The sequence below is a fragment of the Leopardus geoffroyi genome, chromosome C2 (assembly GCF_018350155.1).
Source record: "Leopardus geoffroyi isolate Oge1 chromosome C2, O.geoffroyi_Oge1_pat1.0, whole genome shotgun sequence".
Taxonomy (NCBI): domain Eukaryota; kingdom Metazoa; phylum Chordata; class Mammalia; order Carnivora; family Felidae; genus Leopardus; species Leopardus geoffroyi.
In genome coordinates, this window is record NC_059333.1 from 124,892,013 (window position 1) to 124,913,152 (window position 21,140).

Below are 21,140 nucleotides of genomic sequence, written 5' to 3' on the forward strand. Positions count from 1 at the left end.
CGGAGGCGTAGCCGAGGCCCGCCCCTCACCGCGCTCCAGTTCGATTGGCTGGTCTCCCAAGGCGCGGTAACGGTCGCGGAGGCGGGGCCGGAGAGGGCTGAGCCGAGCCGGGCCGGGCCGGGCGCGCTGCTGGTGGGAGGCCGCGGCTGAAGAAGGTGAGTGGCTTAGGGGTATCGCGGAGGCATCGGTCGGAGCCCCTCCCGAAAGCACCCCTGAGATCGGCCGCCGCTGGTGCCGCCGAGTGGCCAGACCGACCCTTGTCAGGTCCCCCCAGAAAGCACACCAGTCACAAGTATACCAGTATAAGGACAAACGTGGTTCGAGCCCTGGCTCCCCGGCCCTTGCCGTCTTTGGCTGCTCATTTAACGTCTCCGCGCTTCAGCTTCTTCATTCGTAGCCTACAGCTGGTAATTCTTGCCTTACGTGGTGGTTGAGAAGGTAAAGTGAGGCACTAAGTGTAAGGCTTAGATTGATACTGGCGCGGGTATTGATACTTGGCGGATCGGGGTTGCGGATAAGTCCTAGGTAATTTCCTCCATCTACACGAGTGGGCCAGGGCCGACCCGCTTCACTTGTCAGTGTCAGGTGTCTGAGAAGGGAGCAAAAAGAGAATACAAGAAGGGGTAGGTGAGTGGAACGGTTCGTTATGCTCATTCCAGATTGGGAGGACCGCTACCTTCCTGCGGAGTCTAATTTGATTGTGTTAAGAAAATTAGGTGGAAATGTCAGAAGGCTGAGATCCGTCACCTAGGGACCGCACAGGAAGGGTTTCTACTACCACTTATTTTCTGATCATAGGTAATATTAAGCAGTCTGCAGGCATTACCCATATTGGTTCCAGTCTTCTGCATGAGTTTGTTTTTACTTTCTGTATTGCCAAGTGCACTCCGGCCTCCCTCCCCTACAGCCCCCCCATCCCCCCCCCCCCCCCCCCCCCCCCCCCCCCCCCGCCTCTTGAGGAAGAGGTGGCTGACTAGGGTTTTGTCCACAGCTTCTGCTTCAAAGGCGGGAGAGGTGTGTTCTGGCCCTTTGTGTACCTTCTTCTGGGGCCGAATGATTGGGTGGAGATGACATCCAATCCCCACTCCCATTTCCTTATTTGTGGTAGATTCACTCCTTCCTAAGAAAATTAAGCAGCATGTTGGCATGTTTTTGGAGTAGAGACCAGAGACTTCGAAAGCATTTATCGAATACTGTATTTAATAGAGACCAGAGACTTCGAAAGCATTGCGTGTTCCATTTATTGCAGTAGTGTGAGATATTTGCTTTTGACAAAGCTAATTACAGATTTTGACGTGACTCAATTGAGAAAGAATCATTACAGGCCATGGTTTGTTATTTACAGCTTTTTCCCCCAAAAGGGGTGAAAAACAAGTACACATTAAAAAAAAATTTTTTTAATGTATTTTTGAGAGAGAGAGAATGAACAGGGGAGGGGCAGAGAGATAGGGAGACACAGAATCAGAAGCAGGCTCCAGGCTGTCAGCACAGAGCCAGATGCAGGGCTCGAACTCACAAACTGGGAGATCATGACCTGAGCCGAAGTCGGATGCTTAACGGACTGAGCCACACAGGCGCCCCTAAAAACAATTGTATTTCAGTGGACAGTGCTTATTAGTGGGGCTTCAGACGTATGAAGGGTAAGTTAGCAAAGGACTCTTGGAAACCTGGACAGTGCCAGAAGGTACAACTACACTTTGCTTCTCTGCATTTGGCTTTTTATGCCGTGTACAAACCAACTCCTATCCTGCCTTCCCTAATCCCACAGTCTTACTTTAGGTGTGTTATGACACTGAATAAAACTATAGCTTCTGCTTTGGCCTTGGGAAGCATTTGGTCTCTACCTGTGACTCAAGGTTCCAGGTCTGTGTCCTGTCACAGCTTCTAATGGGGGAAAAGGCTGGTGCAAATATCAGCACATTATCGTGGGCCTCTGAAAAGGAGGGTTTGGTCACGGTGTAACTGAGGGGATCGTTTTTCTTCCTGATTTTGCCTTTTGTGGTTAGTGGTATTTGTCCATCTGAAAGTGCTTCATTTTAGTACGCTTGCAAATGAGAATGTTCTACCCTTGCAGCCAGAGGTCAGAATTAATGACAGGTGGTGATAGATTTGGACTCTGAGCTAAGGTGGCAGCATCGGAGTCCATCAGCTGTGGCTGCAGTTGTTCCCCCTTCAGTAGTTACCGGTACCATGGATACTTGCTTTGGGAATAACACGGGACCGTTCGTACTAGAAGGTCAAACATTTTAAGATTTTGGTTTTTTTATCTTTTTGAAATCTAGATGAAGATCCAGTTTCGGACTTGAGACTCACTGGGTGATCATTTCATTGAGATCAACTTGAACGACCAGGTGAAAAGCGCAAGAAGGACTTGCTATGACTGAGGTATGTCTGCTGTGACAGATAACTCTGGATGTTGGGAGGCCATGGAGACGACCTGTTATTTATTGAATATGGTAATAGATACATTGCATATATTTCCTTTTGATCTTGTGATAATCTGGTCAGGTAGATATTTGAAACTCAGGTAAGGAAACTAAAGCCCAGAGAGGTTAAGTAACTACACTAACTCACATAGCTGGTCACCAACTCTAATCACCACCTCTGTTTTGCTATGAGCCAGGTGCTGTTCTATTTTATTGCTATATTAACTCTTCTGATCTCTGTAACAACCCTATGAGCTAAGTACTTTGATTATCCTCATTGTATGAAAATGAGATTGAGGGGGGGCACCTGGCTGGCTCAGGCGGTTAAGCATCCTACTTCAGTTTAGGTCATGATCTCAAGATTTGTGAGTTAGAGCCCAGCTTCGGGCTCTGTGCTGACAGCTCAGAGCCTGGAGCCTCCTTCAGATTCTGTGTCTCCCTCTCTCTCTTCCCCTTCCCCCTCTCTGAAAAATAAACATTAAAAAAAATTAAAAAAAAAAAAAAAAGAAAATGAGATTGAGGCACAGAGGTATTACTGCTTTCTTGGCTGTGTGGCAGAGTCCACGGTTTGAACCCAGGTAGCCTGGCTACCGAGGTATACCAGCTTTCTTTGGTTCATGTTTTGTTGCTTTTGTTTTTATTATTAGGAAAATTCTTTTATTATAAAATGAATTTTTATTATGAAGTCAAACAGAAAAGAACACAGGCCAAATGTGTAACTTAATGAATTATTTTTTAAAGTTATTATTATTTTGAGAGAGCAAAAGAGCACGCGTGTGCATGAATAGGAGGGGCAGAGAGAGAGAGAGAGAGAGAGAGAGAAAGAATCCCAAGTAGGCTCTTAGCTGACAGAGCTCAGTCTCAACATGGGGCTCAGTCACATGAACTATGAGATTATGACCTGAACCGAAATCATTAACAGACTGAGCTTCCCAGGCACCCCTAAAATCCGGTAATTTTATTAGGATGTGTCTTCTGGGTCAGTATTGTCAAGTATGTGATAGGCTCTTTGCATGTGTAATTTCATATGTATATATTCTTTTCATTTCAGGAAAGCTTTTTTTTTTTTTTTTTAAACAGCTTTGTTGAGATATATGTGATATATAATCTGCATATATTTAAAGTGTACTATTTGAGAGGCGCCTGGGTGGCCCAGTCATTTGGCCGTCTGACCCTTGATTTCGGTTTAGGTCATGATCTCATGGTTTCGTGAGATCAAGCCGCGTGTCTGGCTTCACACTGACAGTGTGGAGCCTGCTTGGGATTCTCTCTCTCCTCCTTTCTCTGACCCTCCGCCACTAACACATGCATGTGCATGCTCTCTCTCTCTCTCTCTCTCTCAAAATAAATAAACTTCAAAAATGAAATAAAACTGTAGTCTCCCCTTCGTCATCTCCCTTTATGAAAACAAAATAAAGTGTAGTATTTGATAAGTTTTGACATACATATACACCTGTGAAACCATCACACAATTAGGATTGTGAATCTATCACCCCTAAAATTCCCTTGTTCCCCTTGGTAATCCATTTTTCTAGCCTCTCATTCCCCTAGCCACCATTGATCTACATTCTGTCAGTGTAGATTAGTTTTTGTTTCCTAGCATTTTATATAAATGGATTCAAACAGTATGTAGTCTTTATTTGTCTGGCTTCTTTCCCTCAGCATAAGTATTTTCAGGTTCATCTGTGTTGTTGCATGTATCAATAGTTTATTCCTTTTTATTGTTGAGAGATTCCATTGTATGCTTTTACCAGTTTTTGTATCCATTCAGCTATTGATCGGCATTTGAGTTGTTTCCAGTTCCTGGGTATTACAAGGACTTTTATATATAGGACTTGTGTAGTCATATGCTTTCATTTCTATTGGGTAAATACCTAGGAATGGAACGGCTGGGTCTTAGGTGTCTATTTAACCTTTTAAGAAACTGCCAAAGTGTTATCCAAAGTCATTGTCCTAGGGGCACCTTGGGTGGCTCAGTCGGTTAAGTGTCCAGCTTCAACTCGGGTCATGATCTTAGGTTTGTGAGTTCGAGCCCCACGTCAAGACTGACTGCTCAGAGCCTGGAGCCTGCTTTGGATTCTGTGTCTCCTCTCTGTGTCCTTACCCTGCTCACGCTCTCTCTCTGTCTCAAAAATAAATAAACATTAAAAATAAAAACTGATTGTCCTATTTTACATGCCCATCAGCAGTGTATCAGAGTTCCAGTTCCTTCCTATTCTCATAAACACTAGTATAGTTAGTCTTAGCCATTTAAATAGGTGTATTGTGGTTTCACCTTGTGGGTTTTAAAAATTTTATTTCCAGTGTAGTTAAGGTACAGTGTTACATTAGTTCCAGGTTTACAATATAGTGATTCAACAGTTACACATATTACTCAGTGCTCGTCAAGTTAAGTGTACTTTTAATCCCCTTCACCTTTTACTCTCCCCCCCCCCCCCCCCCCCCACCAACCTCACCTCTGGGAACCATCTATTTGTTCTCTATAGATAAGAGTCTGTTTTTTTTGGTTTGTCTCTTTTTTTTCCCTTTGCTTGTTTATTTCGTTTCTTAAGTTCTATATTCGAGTGAGTTCATATGGTATCTGTATTTCTCTGACTTATTTCACTTAGCATTATACCTACTAGGTTCATCCATGTTGTTGCAAATGGCAAGATTTTATTCACTTTTAATGGCCAACCAATATTCCATTAAATATATATACCACCTTTTCTTTATCCATTCATCTTACTTGGGCTGGTTCCATAGTTTGGCTATTGTAAATAATGCTGCTATAGACATAGGGGTGCATATATCCCTTAAAACTAGTGTTTTCATATTCTTTGGATAAATACTCAGTAGTGTGATTACTGAATCATGGGGTAGTGCTGTTTTTAATTTTCTGAGGAATCACCATACTGTCTTTCATGGTGGCTGCACCAGTTTGCATTCCCACCAAAGTGCACAAGCGTTCCTTTATCTCCGTATCCTCACCAACACTTGTTTGAGTTTTTATTTTAGCTATTCTGAGAGGTGTGAAGTGATGTCTCATTGTGGTTTTGATTTGTATTTCCCTGATGATGAGTGAAACTGAGCATGTTTTTATGTGTCAGTTGGCTGTCAGTATGTCATCTTTGGAGAAATGTCTGTTGGTGTCTTCTGCCCATTTTTTACTCGGATTATTTGTTTATGAGTGTTTCATAAATGCTTTATATATTTTGGACACTAACCCTTTACCAGATAGATCACCTGCAAATATCTTCTCCCATTAAGTAGGTTGGTTGTTTCCTTTGCTGTACAGAAGCTTTTTATTTTGATATAGTCCAAATAGTTTATTTTTGCTTTTGTTTCCCTTGCCTCAGGAGACCTATCTGGAAAGATATCACTATGGCCAATGTCAGAGAAATTAATGCCTGTGCTTGTCTAGGATTTTTATGGTTTCAGGTCTCACATTTAGGTCCTTTACCCTTTAATCCATTCTGAGTGTATTTTTGTGGATGGTATAAGAAAGTGGTCTAGGTTTCACTCTTTTGCATGTACCTGTCCCATTTTTCCCACACCATTTATTGAAGACACTCCCTTTTTCACATTGCATAGCCTTGCCTTCTTTGTCAAAGATTGATTGACCATATAACTACAGGTTTATTGCTGGATTTTCTATTCTATTCCATTGATCTATGTGTTTTTGTGCCATTACTATACTGTTTTGTTGACTACAGCTTTGTAATATAACTTGAAGTATGGAATTGTGACACCTTCAGTTTTGTTTTTCTTTTTCAAGATTGCTTTGGCTATTCGGGGTCTTTTGCAGTTCCATACAAATTTTAAGATTGTTCTAGTTCTGTGAAAAGTGCTGTTGGTATTTTGATAGGGATTGCATTAAACCTGTGGATTGCCTTGGGTAGTGTAGACATTTTAACAATATTTGTTCTCCCACTCCATGAGCATGGAATATCTTTCCATTTCTTTGTGTTGTCTTCAGTGTCTTTCATTTGACAAGAGTTTTCAGGGTCAGGTCTTTCATTTGCTTAGTTAAGTTTATTTCTAGTTTTTTTTATTATTTTTGATGTAATTGTAAATGGGGTTGTTTTCTTTTCTCTATCTGCTGCTTCATTATTAGCATATAGAAATGCAATGGATTTCTTTATAGTGATTTTTGTATCCTGCGACTACTGAATTCATCTATGAGTTCTAGTAATTTTTTGGTGGAGTCGCTAGGGTTTTCTATTGATAGTATCATATTAGCTGGAAATCGTGAAATTTTTACTTCTTTGTTACCAATTTGGATGCTTTTTTATTTCTTTTTGTTGGCTGATTGCTTTGGGTAGGACTTCTCATATTATGTTGAATAAAAGTGGTGAGAGTGGACATCCTTATTCTTCCTGACTTTAGAGGAGAAGCTCTCAGTTTTTTCCCATTGAGTATGCTGTTAGCTATGGGTTTTTTATATATGGCCTTTATTATGTTGAGGAATATGTTCCCTCTAAACCTACTTTGTTGAGAGTTGTTATCATGAATGGATGTTGTACTTTGTCAAATGCATTTTCTGCATCTATTGACCATGTGGTTCTCATCCTTTCTCTTGTTGATGTGATATATCACATTGATTGATTTGTGAATATTGAACTACCCTTGCATCCCAGGAATAAATCTCCCTTTATTTTGGTGAATGTGTTTTTTGTTTTTTTTTTTAATGTTTGTTTATTTATTTTTGAGAGACAGAGTAGGGGAGGGGCAGAAAGAGAGGGAGATAGAGGATCCTAAGCAGGCTCCGTGCTGTCAGCCCAGAGCCTGATGCAGGGCTTGAACTCAAGAACCGTGAGATCATGACCTGGGCCGAAATCAAGAGTCAGACACTTAACCAACTGAGGCACTGAGACGCCCCTATTTTTTTTTTTTTTTTTTAATTCACTCTGTCACCCTATGTGTTTTGATTGATTTTAGTCCATTTATATTCACAATATTTATTGATATGTCTTTATTGCCATTTTGTTACTTGTTTTGTGGTTGTTTTTGTAGTTTTTCTCTGATCTTCTCTTGTTCTCTTTCATGGTTTGTTGACTTTCTTTGATGATATACTTGGCTTCCCTTTTCTTTATCCTTTGCATATTTATTACTGGATTCTGGTTTGTAGTTACCATTAGATTTGTATATAATGTCTTCTGTATATAGTAGTCTATATTAGGTTGATGTTTGCTTAAGTTTGAACTCATTGTTTACTCCTCCCCATGTTTTAAGTATACAGTGTTATATTTTACATCCTTTTATTAATCCCTTGAATTGTTTTTACAGAAATATTCATTTTTACTCCTTTTGTATTTTTTACTTTTCATACTTTTCATTTCCACTCAGAGTCGTGTTTATTTGTGGTTGGGCTGGTTTAGTGGTCATGAACTTCTTTAGTTTTGATTCGTTTGAGAAAGTCTTCATTTTTCCTTCTTTTGTGAATTATAGCCTTGCTGGATAGACTATTCTTGGCTGCATATTTTCCCTTCCAGCACTTTGAATATATCATGCAACTCCCTTCTGGCATGCAGTTTCTACTGAAAAACTTGCTTCTACTTTTGGTTGCTATGATTTTGATTACTCCAAGCAGTGTAAGTGGAGTCATTACAGCACCTACCTTTTTGTGACTGATTAATGTCCTCATGGTTGTAGCATGTATCAAAGTTTCTTTTCTATTTACAGCTGAATAACATTCCTTGGGATGCTTGGGTGGCTCAGTCCATTAAGAGTCTGATTCTTGATTTTGGCTCAGGTCATGGTGTCATGGTTTGTGGGTTTGAGCCCCACATGGGGCTCCATACTGACAGTGTGGAGCCTGTTGGGGATTCTCTCTCCCTTTCTCTCTGCACCTGCCCTGTCCTCTGTCTCTCTGTCTCTCTGTCTTTCTGTCTCTCTCAAAATAAATACACTTAAAAAGCTGTATAATATTTCATTGTATGGATATACCACATTATGCTTATCCATTTATCTGTTGATGAACGCTTGGGTTTCTTACACATTTTTGCTATGGTGAATAATGCCATGAACACAGATGTACAAATATCTTTGCAAGATCCTGCCTTTAATTCGTTTGAGTATATACCTAGAAGTAGAATTGCTGGGTTATATGAATATTCTTTTTTTTTTTTTTTTTTTTTTTAAAGAACTACCTACTGTTGTTCATAGTGGTTGTATCATTTTACATTCTCACCAGTAGTGCACAAAGATTCCAGTTTTACCACACCCTTGCCAGTGCTTGGTACTTTTTTGTTTTTTGGAATTTTTTTTTTTTTTTTTTTTTTGATAGTAGCCTAATGGATGTGAGGTGGTATCTCTTTGTAGTTTAATTTGCATTCATCTAATAGGTAGTGATGTTACACACACTTAAAAAGTGCTTATTGGTCATTTGTATGTCAAGTTCTTTGCCCATTTTTAATTTTTTATGTATTTTTTCTTTTTAAAAAAATTTTTAAATGTTTAAGAGAGAGTGAGTGAGAGAATGAGAACAAGCTGTGGAGGGCAGATAGAGGGAGACAGAGGATCCAAAGCAGGCTCTGCACTGACAGCAGGGAGCCTGATGTGGGGCTTGAACTCATGAACACAAGATCATGACCTGAGTTGAAGTTGTTTGCTCAACTGACTGAGCCATCCAGGCACCCCTGTTTATTTATTTTTAAAATAAAGTTTGTTTAGTTATTTATTTTGAGAGGGAGAGGAAGGGGGAGGAGCAGAGAAAGAGGGAGAGAGCGAGAATTCCAAGCAGGCTCTGCACTGTCAGCACAGAGCCTGATGTGGGGCTTGAACTCACAAACTGTGAGATTATGACTGAGCTGAAACCCAGAGCTGGACGCTCAACTGACTGAGCCACCCAGGTGCCCGTCTTTGCCCATTTTTAAAGCAGATACATATTTTTTTGTTGTTCAGTTTTAGGATTCTCTATGTAGTCTGGATGTTAACTCTTAATCACATAAATGATTTGCAAGTATTTTCTTCCATTCAATGGGTTGCCTTTTTACTCTGTTAATAGTAGCTTTTGATGTGCCAAAGTTTTAATTTTTATGAAGTCCAATTTGTTTTTGCTTGTGTTGCCTGTTTCTGGTGTCATACCCAAGAAATCACTGCCAAATCCAGGGTCATGAAGCTTACCCTATGTTTTATTCTCTAAGAGTTTTATAGTTTTGGCTCTTAAGTTTAGTTCTTTGATCCATTTTGAGTTAATTTTTTATATGGTGTTAGGTAAGGGTCCAACTTCATTCTTTCCATGTGGATGGCCAGTTTTCCCAGAACCATTTGTTGAAGACACTATACTTTCTCCATTAAATGATTTTGGCATCCTTGTTGAAAATCTTTTGACAGTATATGTGAGGAATTATTTCTAGCCTCTCTATTCTACTCCATTGGTTTATATATCTTTATGCCAGTACCACACTGTTTTGATTTCTGTAGCTTTGCAGTGGGTTTTGAAATCAGGAAGTGTAGGTCCTCCAGGTTTGTACTTTTTTCAAGATTGTCTTGGCTGTTTGTGGTCCTATGAGATTCCTTATGTATTTTAGAATGATTTTTATTATTTCTGTAAAAAATGTCATTGGGATTTCAATAGGGATTGCATTGGCTGTGTAGGCTGTTTTGGGCAGTATTGGCATTCTAATATTAAGTCTTCCAACCCATGAACATAGGATGTTTTTCCATTTATTTGTCTTTTTAATTTTTTGACAAATATTTTGCAGTTTTGATTATGCAAGACTTTTTATTTTTAAGTTTTTTATTCCTTTTGATGCTGTTGTAAGTGGAATTGTGTTCTTAATTTCCCTTTTGGATTATTTGTTAGTGTGAAGAAAGGCAACTGATCTTTGTGTGTTACATCTTTACATCCTAGTACTTCGCTGAATTCATTTATTCTAACAGGTTTTTGGGTTTTTGGTGGGCTCGTTAGCATATTCTGCATATAAGATTATATCATAATACCTATAAACAGGTATAATTTTACTTCTTCCTTTCTGATTTGGATGCCTTTTATTTCTCTTTCTAGATTAATTGCTTTGGCTAGACCTTCCAGCACTATATGGAATAGAAGTGGCGACTGCTTTGTCCCTGATCTTACAGGAAAAACTTTCAATCTTTCATGGAAGTATGATGTTCACTATATGTTTTCATTTGTGGCTTTTATTATGTTGAGGTAGATTCCTTCTATTGCTAGTTTGAGTATTTTTATCATGAGAGGGTGTTCAATTTGGTCAGATGCTTTTTCTGCATCAATTTAGATGATCATGTGGTTTTTTTATCCTTTATTCCATTAATGCAGTCCATTACATTAATTGTTTTTCATATGTTGAACTATTATTACATTCCAGGAATAACTCCCACTTGGTTGTGGGATTCTTTTAATAGGCTGTTGAATTTGGTTTACCAGTATTTCGTTGAGGATAATTGCATCAATGTGCATAAGGAATGTTGGTCTTTAGTTTTCTTGTATTGTCTTCATCTGGCTTCAGTATTAGAATAATGCTAGCCTTTAAGAATGAATTAGGGGTTGGGGTGCCTGGGTGGCTCAGTCGGTTGAGCATCTGACTTCGGCTCAGGTCATGATCTTTTGGTTCAGGTCATGATCTTTTGGTTCACGTCAGGCTCTGCGCAGACAGCTCAGAGCGTAGAGTTTACTTTGAATTCTGTGTCTCCCTCTCTCTCTGTCCCTTCCCCACTGATGATCTGTCTCTCTCTCAAAATAACTATTAAAAAAAAAAAGAAAAAAAAAAAGAATGAATTAGGGGCGCTTGGGTGGCTCAGTCGGTTAAGCGTCTGACTCTTGATTTTGGTTCAGGTCATGATCTCACAGTGAGGTCAAGCCCATGAGATCAAGCCCAGTGTCAGAATCTGTGCCGAGCATGGAGCCTGCTTGAGAATCTCTCTCTCTCTCTCTCTCTCTCTCTCTCTCTCTCTCTGTCTTCTCTCTTTCTCTCTAAACAAACAAACAAATAAATATACATTAAAAAAAGAATGAATTAGGAGGTATTTATTCCCTTCTCTTCAGTATTTGGAAAAGTTAGAGAATAATTGGTGTTAGTTCTTTAAATGTTTGGTAGAATTCTTCAGTGAAGCCATCATTTCCAAGGCTTTGCTTTGTTGGGATTTTTCCCCTAAGTTTGTTTATTTCGAGAGAGACAGAAAGAGAGAACTAACACAACCAGTAGAGGAGCAGAGAGAGAGGGAGAGAGAGAATCCCAAGCAGGCTCTACACTGTCAATACAGAGCCTGATACAGGGCTCAAACCCAGGAACTGTGAGGTCATGCCCTCAGCCAAAATCAAGAGTTGAATGCTTAACCGACTGAGCCACCCAGGTGCCCCTGTTGGGAGATTTTTGATTACTGAATCAATCTTCATGTAAATTATAGGTCTATTCAGATTTTCTGTTTCTTTGTATTGCTCTCTTAGAATTTTTATTTCTGTATAATTGTGATTAATGTATCCACTTTCATTTATGATTTTAGTACTTTGAGTCTTCTCTCTTTTTTTCTGTCCATTTAGCTACAGGTTTGCCTATTTTGCTGATTTTTTTTTTTTCAAATAACTTTTTATTTCAGTGATTTTCCTCTATTGCTTTCCTTTACCCCAGCTCTAATCCTTATTATTTCCTTTCTTTTGCTGGCTTTTTGTTCTTCTTTTTCTAGTTCCTTAAGTTGTAAAGTTAGGTTGTTAATTTGAGATTGTTCTTTTTTTTTTTTAATGTTTATTTTTGAGAGAGAGAGAGAGAGCAAGTGAGCATAAGCAGGGGAGGGGCAGAGAGAGAGGGAGACACAGAATCTGAAGCAGGCTCCAGGCTCTGAGCTGTCGGCACAGAGCCTGACTTGGGGCTCGAACCCACGAACTGCGAGATCATGACCTGAGCTGAAGTCAGATGCTCAACTGGCTGAGCCAGCCAGGTGCCCCTGTTCTTGTTTTTTAATGTAAATGTTTATAACTATACATTTCTCCCTTAGTGCTGCTTTCACTGAGTTCCATAAATTTTGGTATGTTCTATTTTTGCCCCCCCCCCCCCGCCTTTTTTTTTTTTTTTTAACCTATTTGATACACACAGTGTGTAGCTTGAACTCAAAATCCTGAGATCAAGAGTTGCATGCTGTACCAACTGAGCCAGCCAGGTGCCCCAAATTTAGTGTATTTTATTCAGCTTTCTTACTTGACTTTAGAGACAGAGCTGCCTACTCTATCGTTACCATAAGTAGACTACCTATCTCAAATTTAGTCTTTTTTTTAAAACACTTTTATTTATTTTTTATTTTTTTAAATGTTTTTATTTTTGAGACACAGAGAGACAGAGCATGAGCAGGGGAGGGGCAGAGAGAGAGACACACACAGAATCTGAAGCAGGCTCCAGGCTCTGAGCTGTCAGCACAGAGCCCTATGCGGGGCTCGAACTCACGGACTGTGAGATCATGACCTGAATTGAAGTCGGACCCTCATCTGACTGAGCCATCCAGGTGCCCCTCATGAAATTTAGTCTTAAATCTAGACGTACTTAAGTAAAACAACTTGTATGAAATAGTGATCTGAGTAATTTGTAGAAAAAATCTAAGCTAATATATGATGGTAAGATTAGTTTTGTTTAGCATACTTTTATTTAGTTTTTTAATGTTTATTTTTGAGAGAGAGAGAAACAGTGAGAGCAGGGGAGGGACAGAGGGAGAGGGAGACACAGAATCCAAAGTAGGCTCCAGGTTCTGAGCTGTCAGCACAGAGCCCGACGCGGGGCCGGAACTCACGAACCGTGAGATCATGACCTGAGCTGAAGTCAGATGCTTAACCGACTGAACCACCCAGGCGCCCCTAGCATACTTTTATATAACAATAAGTACTACTAATCTATAAGTTTCTATATGCCAGGTTCTTGTTCTAAGTACTTTCTACATGTTGTATGACAATTTAATCTATGAGGTATATTACTGTGTTGTCTTTTACAAATGAAGAAAAAAATGCTCAAAGATGTTAATTTGTCTTTGTCATATAATTTAATAGTTAAACTAGTAGTCACTCAGTGACTACTTCAGTAGTCACCATCTGACTCTGAGTGCTGAACCTCTATACTTTATTCTTTATAGTGCTACAAGAACATTTAACAAGAGGACCTAATCTAGTCATGGGATCAGGGGAGATTTCCCTGAAGAAAGAAATCTGAGCCAGGATCTGAAGGTCAAGTATGAGTTAACTAAGTGAAGAACAGGCTAAGAGTAGCCAGGCCTTGAATATGGAGAGGAATGACATTTTGAAGATTTGAAAGAGGTCCAGTGTAGTAGTTAGGAAGCTTGTCAGAATATGTAGCTTCTCACTCTTGGGGGGATTATCTGATCTCCAAGGATGTATTCTTCCCACTTTAAAATTCTGGCTGGCTCTTTTTTTTTTTTTCCTTTTATTTTTTTAATTTACATCCAAGTTAGCATATAGTGCAACAATGATTTCAGGAGTAGATTCCTTAATGCCCCTTACCCATTTAGCCCACCCCCTTTCCCACAATCCCTCTAGTAACCCTCTGTTTGTTCTCCATATTTAAGAGTCTCTTATGTTTTCTCTCCCTCCCCTGGCCGACTCTTGATGGTGATACAACAGGATGAACATAGTACCACCTCTGAGGTATTCCTGCCAGAAAATACTGAACCTGAATTTAATAAAGTCTCTAGATGTACAGTTTACAAGAAATATATGGGGTAGAGATAGATGTTAACTGACAAGAATACAGTAAGCAAAATCTGAAATAGGGGTAGTTTTACAGGATAGATGACCTATTTTTTCAACAAATAAATGCATGTCAAAAGAGAAAGGAGGGGGGATGGGACTGTTATAGATGAGAAAAAACTTTAGAGGGCTACATGTGGACCTTGTTTGGATCCTGATTTGGAAAATAAAAAGACATTTTTTAAAACATGGGTTTATTCTTTTTTTATGTATTTCTGAAAATTTTTCTAATGAAAAGTTTAAAAACTAGCTGAAAGGTTTGTAAAGGCAGGAGGGATTAACATAGTGGGTGATTGAGTTGGTAAAAGAGACCAAAGTTGATGTCCAGCAGCAAAAGTGGCAGAATTTGAAAATTTATAACATGTTACTGAGTTTATCTGAAACTGGAAAGCTACACCCTGTAGACACATAAGGGTGATTGGTAAATTGTCTAGTTGGATTTCATTATCTGAAGCAGACCTAGAAGGGTAGAATTGTACTTTGGAAGAAATACGACCTGGTAGCAAGGAGGCTTGCTTCTTTCCTAATCAATCCTGACAAGATCATTTCACCAGATGGTTACCAGTATATGCTACACTGGTACAACTCTCCTGTATGCCTCCCTGCCAGCTACAAACAGCTCGAGATTTGGGATCAAACAATTCCCAAGGTCCTCTCAAGGTCTAAAAGTTCATGATGCTAATGAATGTGTGTGATTGTGCCTCTGGAAAGGAGGAATTCTACCTATATATCAACCAATACAAGAAAATTTTTTCCTATAGGATGATAGAGTCTTAGAAAACCAGAGGAAGTGATGGTAAGGTAGAGTAAATAAAAACTTTTTTGTCTCCCAAACAGAACCCTTCGCTGCTAGCCTCTGATCTATTTAGAAATAAAGACCACCTAAGAAAGTGGCACTGCATTTACCCTTGGCATTAGTCACGTGAATTGTTAGACTGATGTGTAACTTTCGGCCAGGCACATTTCCTTGAGTTTTGGGGAATCAGCTTACAAAAGATAACTTTATCAGCAGCATGTGCTTCATACATTAGCTAGTTAATAGTGTGTGTGTGTGTGTGTGTGTGTGTGTGTGTGTGTGTGTGTGTGTGTCAAACCTCATAATGTTTTATTTCTAGAAGAGAACATCATAAGATCAGGCTTATTCTTTTTTTACATTGATTTTTTTTTTAATTTTAAGCAATCTCTACACCCAATGTGGGTCTTGAACTCAGGACCCAGAGATCAAGAGTTGCATGCTCTTCTAACTGAGCCAGCCAGGCATCCCCAAATTAGGGTTTATTCTAATCATTCTTTTTTTTTTTTAATTTTTATTTGAAAAATGTTTGTTTTTGAGAGACAGAGACACAGCATGAGCAGGGGAGGGGCAGAGAGAGAGGGAGATAAAGAATCCGAAGCAGGCTCCAGGCTCTGAGCTGTCAGTACAGAGCCTGTTAGGGGCTCAAACTCACGAAATGTGAGATCATGATTTGAGCTGAAGTTGAACACTTAACCAACTGAGCCACCCAGGTGCCCCTGTTCTAATCATTCTTAAAATCAGTTTTCTGACAAGTCATACGACTTTTGACACAGGAATGGCTTAGATTGCCAAAGAGTTATTGGTTCTTTTAAGTATAATTTCCTTTAACACCTATTACATTTTTTCTTTTCTAATTTAGGCAACTCCAGTATTTTTTTACTGCCAATCTACTTCTTCGGATTTTACTTAAGATACCAAATCTCCAGCAGCCCCTAAAGCCTAGGAGTCTAGTAAATCATCAAACAGACTCATGACTGAAAAACAGGTAAACTTAAAATATTTGAAGCCAGTGTTTCGTGAAGTACGTGCCAAAGAATACCGCATTTACAAATGTGAAAAATCTTTCTTAAAAGGGTTCTTTAATAAAATAACTTTGGGAAATGTTGGGTTAAAGATTATTTAATGATTTTGTTATTGTAAGACTTCACAATACTGTCCAAAGAGAGACTTTAGTATACAGTATTTCCTACTTATTTCACATTAGTCTCACGAACAGTTCTTTAGGGTTCTGTACCACATACTTTAGAAAATGCCATTCTTTTCCTTTTTTTTTTTTTTAAGAAAATGCCATTCTTAGCTCTTTTCAGAATTTGCAGTTATTCTTTCCATTAAAAGAGGTATCCAGGAACAATATGTATAATTTGATCACTTAAAATGTGTGGCATTATTTACAGAGTACTTTGTTTTTGCGAGTCATAGTAGACATCCACTGAGATGCCCACCCAGAACTTTTGGCTCCTAAAAACATATCTTTTTTTTTTTTTTTTTTATGTTTATTTTTGAGAGAGACAGAGACAGAGCTTGAGTGGGGAAGGGGCAGACAGAGAGGGAGACACAGAATCTAAAGCAGGCTCCAGGCTCTGAGCTGTCAGCACAGAGCCCGACACGGGGCTGGAACTCAAGAACTGTGAGAGGATGACCTGAGCCAAAGTCAGACACTCAACCAACTGAGCCACCCAGGCGCCCCTAAAACTGATATGTTTAATAATTTAAATTCTGGGTCATGAATCTTTGTGACCAGAAGACCTTAAAAAATAATAAGGGAAAAGATTGTGGGAGGGCGGAGAAGTACAGAAAGGATAGAGAAGAGGAGGAAAGCAGTCAAAAGGAAAGATTTGGCACTGTTACTGATAGTGCTATCATAGTTATCAGGGTAATTTGTTCCTTTTTTGTCTTGAGAAATTTCTTTAATATCTAGAGGGATTTGGATATGGAGACTAATCCTTTTATATGTATTTTGTCTGTTGCTTAAATTATTAATCTTTAAGCTATTAAAATATTTAATACTATTCCACCAATGAAAACTATTGTATAAATTCTATTTTTTCAAGCATTTTAACATTGAAAATTCACTCAAATTACCTTTTTAAATATACTTTAGTAACTTAAATGTTTGTTTATTTTGGGAGAGAGAGAGAGCGCGCGCGAGTGAGCAAGGGAGCGGCAGAGAGAGGGAGAGAGAGAATCCCAAGCAGGCTCCATGCTGTAAGCACCGAGCCTGATTCAGGGCTTGATCTCACAAATGATGAGATCATGACCTGAGCTGAAATCAAGAGTTGGGCACTTAACTGACTGAGCCACCCAGGCACCCCTACTTTAATAACTTAAAAAGCAAGTAAATCACCTCATACAGTGATTCCAAATTGATCATTGGATTTACATCAAAAGACTGTTATAAACTGTTAATGTCATGGATATAAATGTATAATTAAAAAATCTCTTTTCGGGGCGCCTGGGTGGCGCAGTCGGTTAAGCGTCCGACTTCAGCCAGGTCATGATCTCGCGGTCTGTGAGTTCGAGCCCCGCGTCAGGCTCTGGGCTGATGGCTCAGAGCCTGGAGCCTGTTTCCGATTCTGTGTCTCCCTCTCTCTCTGCCCCTCCCCCGTTCATGCTCTGTCTCTCTCTGTCCCAAAAAAAATAAAATGTTGAAAAAAAAAAATTTAAAAAAAAATCTCTTTTCATTCTTTTTTAAAAAATTTTTAATGGTTATTTACTTTTGAGAGATACAGAGCGTGAGCAGGGGAAGGGCAGAGAGAGAGAGAGGGGGAGACACAGAATTTGAAACAAGCTCCAGGCTCTGAGCTGTCAGCACAGAGGCTGAAGCGGGGCCTGAACCCACAAACGGTGAGATCAGGACCTGAGCCGAAGTCAGATGCTTAGTTGACTGAGCCACCCAGATGCCCCATGCTCTTTTCATTCTTATCTGTATTGTATGTTCTTAATTACCTTTTTCTTCCCATTATTATGTTTTTATTTACATACTCTAGAAAGTTAGGGTTCCCCTCTCAGGTTTGTGTTGTAAATACATATTTAAGAATGAGGGATACAAAGCTTGAGAGTATCTTTCAGAGCGATTCTACTAGAATCAGTTACCTAGATGGACAGACTCCTTTTTATAATTAGACCTTGTCTATTATACAAGAGACTATTAAATTATTGGCTTTGACCAGTCAGATTTAAAAAAAAATTTTTGTGACCCTACTTATTAAGTGATACTTGTTTCTGAGTGACTCAAATTTAATTTACTATTCAGTTAATATGACCTAATTTGCAGCTGTTTCTTTTGAGTAGAGCCTGGTCTGGTTCAGTTAAACAAAAAAACTCGGGTCTATTTGGTTCACTGAAATTACAAGGTATTTTTTTGTTGGTGTTTTTGTTTTACTCTATCCATTAAGGCCTTATGTATGAGTATTCTGGAATTATATAATTATTTATGCTCATTTGCATTCTTTTTAGTCTGCTAATTTTGTCAGAAATAAGTTTAATTTTACTTACTATATGTACATAAAAATTCATATTAAAAAACTTTGGAGAAAAAGTTCCATTATTCTGAAGACAAGGAAATTATGTTCAAGAGGGTGTTTGTTCTCTCCATATGTTAAAGTTGATTCTTTTCTCTCTTTGTAATCATAGCAGGAAGAAGCAGAATGGGAAAGCATAAATGTGCTTTTGATGATGCATGGCTTAAAACCTTTATTTCTAGTCAAAAGAACTGATCTTAAAGGTAATCAGATCGTATTCTTGCTCATTATGGTAAAAAATGTCTTTTTCCTTTCAAAACTTTTTATCCTAAAAATTTTTTTTTGCTTTTTAATTTTATTATCTGTGTTACATTCCATAAGTGTAGATTTCATCATTTTTGATAAACAGTCATCACAGAAGATGAGGCAGAATTTGAAAACATTGATGGAAGAAACAACACGTCAGCAGAACATGATCCAGGAGCTCATAGAAACTAATCAGCAGCTTAAGTAAGAAAATGGAAAAATGTCTCTTTTGAATTGTTTGTATATAAGTGATATATGCATTCTAAAAATAATTGCCTTGAAAAGAATCCAGACCTTTAATTTTCTATTTTGACTAAATGTTAAGTTTAAATATTTTTATATTTTAATATTTTTAATAGATAATTCTTTCAGTAATAGCTTAGCTTAGGTGTGTAATAGTGTCCTATATTTCTTATATTGGTTTGTGTTACATGATGGAAATTTTAAGAATGCAAAGAAATTTTAGAAATTCATTATGTTGTTAGATGGTATGTTTGTTGATGTGATTTAACTTTTATAACTAAGGGAAGGAATTGTCTGTTACTAGAAATGAACTTCAGCTAGAACAGAGCCGAGCAGCCGATCAGCAACAACGAGCTAATGACTTGGAACAAATTATGGAGTGTGTGAAATCCAAAATTGGTGAATTGGAGGATGAATCCATAAATAGGGTTAGCCAGCAACAGAATAAAATAAAAGATCTTCAAAAGGAGCATAAAGCATTACAGGTATTAATTGTGTTTTCTTACATGATAGTACTAAAACGGCTCATTAAGGTCACAGGTGACCTCTGTGTTGTTGCTTAATTCAGTGGACTTTATCTTACTGACCTATCACTGTTGCCTTCTTAAGATTCTTTCTTTCTTTGGTTTCCAGAATGTCCTCTCCTCTGGTTTTCCTTTTGGTCATTCTTCAGTTCCTTTGCTGGTTCTTATCTCTCTATCCTCTTAGTGCTGGGACTCCCCAGTACTCATTTCTTAGATCTTTTATATTTCCTATTTATTCTAACTCAGATGTTCAGTCTAATTCATAGCATAAATTCATTTGTAATTTAAACCTGTAGCCCAGGCATCTTCCCTTAGTTCCAGACTGATACCTTGCAGCCTTATTTGATATCTCTACTGGATGTCTAATAGATATCTAGAATTTTATGTGTCTAAAAATGTATTCCTGGATTTCTTCCCAAAACTTTTAATTTTTTTTTAGTCTCCACTCCGGTCCAAGTCACCTTCATTTCTCTTCTACCCCTCTGTTGGTCTCTTTGTTTCCACCCTTGCCTTTTTCAGTGTCTTTTTGAACATAGTAACTCAGAAGCCCCTAATGGCTTTCCTTTTTCTTTAGAGGAGAATCAAAAAGTCTTACCATGGCCTCTAAGGTCCTACATATGTGGCTACCTGTTACTTTCTGATTTCATCTAGTGTATTCCTTGCTTATTTCTACTCCAGCCACACTCATGTTCTTGTTCTTCCTTGAACATTTTCCTTGATCATCCTCACCTCAGGGCCTTTGTACATTTTGTTCTTTCTTTTCCCTTTTCCCTGCATGCTCTTTTCTCTCTCCTTTCTCAGTGTCACCAAGAGTTAGCTGCATGGCTTGTTCTCTCTTTCCTTTCTTGGATGTTACCATCTCTCAGGAATTCCTTTCTTGACTACTTTACTTACAGTTGCCAATCCCATCCACCACACTTCATACTCCTTCCTTGATTTATGTTTTATCCATAGTTCTTACCGCCGTCCAACCTCCTAACATACTATATATAAACAAGTAGTTTTGTTTATATATTTCCCTGTGTTAGAATGTAAGCTCCATGAAGGCAAATATTTTTGTCTATTTTGTTTAGGCTAAAAGAGTACCTATTCTTAGTAGGAGTAAATGCTCAAATAACTGTTACTGAATTAAATTTATGTAATGTTTTCATGGAATATCCTTTGTGATTATTATAAGTTGTTTGGTTACTTTTCTTTTTACAAAAATAAAGTACTTTTTACAAAAATAAAAAGTATTTTAACACTGAATGCTTAATTTCCCAATTTTAAGAAATCGTTACTTTATTAAAAAAATTTTTTTATTTTTTTATTTATTTTTGAGAGCGAGAGAAAGAGCGTGAGCCGGGGAGGGGCAGAAAGAGAGGGAGACAGAGAAACTGAAGCAGGCTCCAAATGTCAGCGCAGAGCCTGATGCAGGGCTCAAACTTACAAACTGTGAGATCATGACCTGAGCCGAAGTCAGACGCTCAAGCGACCAAGCCACCCAGGCGCCCCTATTTTATTTTATATTTAACTGTTTATTTATTTATTTTGAGAGAGAGCACATGGGCGAGTGCAGGGAGGGGAAGAGAGAGAGGGAGAGAGGAATCCCAAGTAGGCTCCAAGCCCAGTGGTGAGCCCCATACAGGGCTCATGAGATCACGACCTGAGCCATAATCAAAAGTTGGCTGCTTAACCGACTGAGCTACCCAAGCACCC

General features: G+C 38.6%; 1 protein-coding gene across 1 annotated transcript in view; it reads left to right on the forward strand.

Moving 5' to 3' along the window:
* Positions 1–21,140, forward strand: part of CEP70 (centrosomal protein 70) — a 71,155-nt gene continuing 50,015 nt past the window's right edge. The window contains 8 exon segments of the mRNA XM_045503492.1: positions 1–155; positions 2,283–2,385; positions 13,482–13,572; positions 13,987–14,010; positions 15,768–15,893; positions 18,542–18,632; positions 18,756–18,879; positions 19,223–19,403. Of these exon segments, the coding sequence (XP_045359448.1) occupies positions 15,879–15,893; positions 18,542–18,632; positions 18,756–18,879; positions 19,223–19,403 (411 nt within the window). The 5' untranslated portion in view covers positions 1–155; positions 2,283–2,385; positions 13,482–13,572; positions 13,987–14,010; positions 15,768–15,878.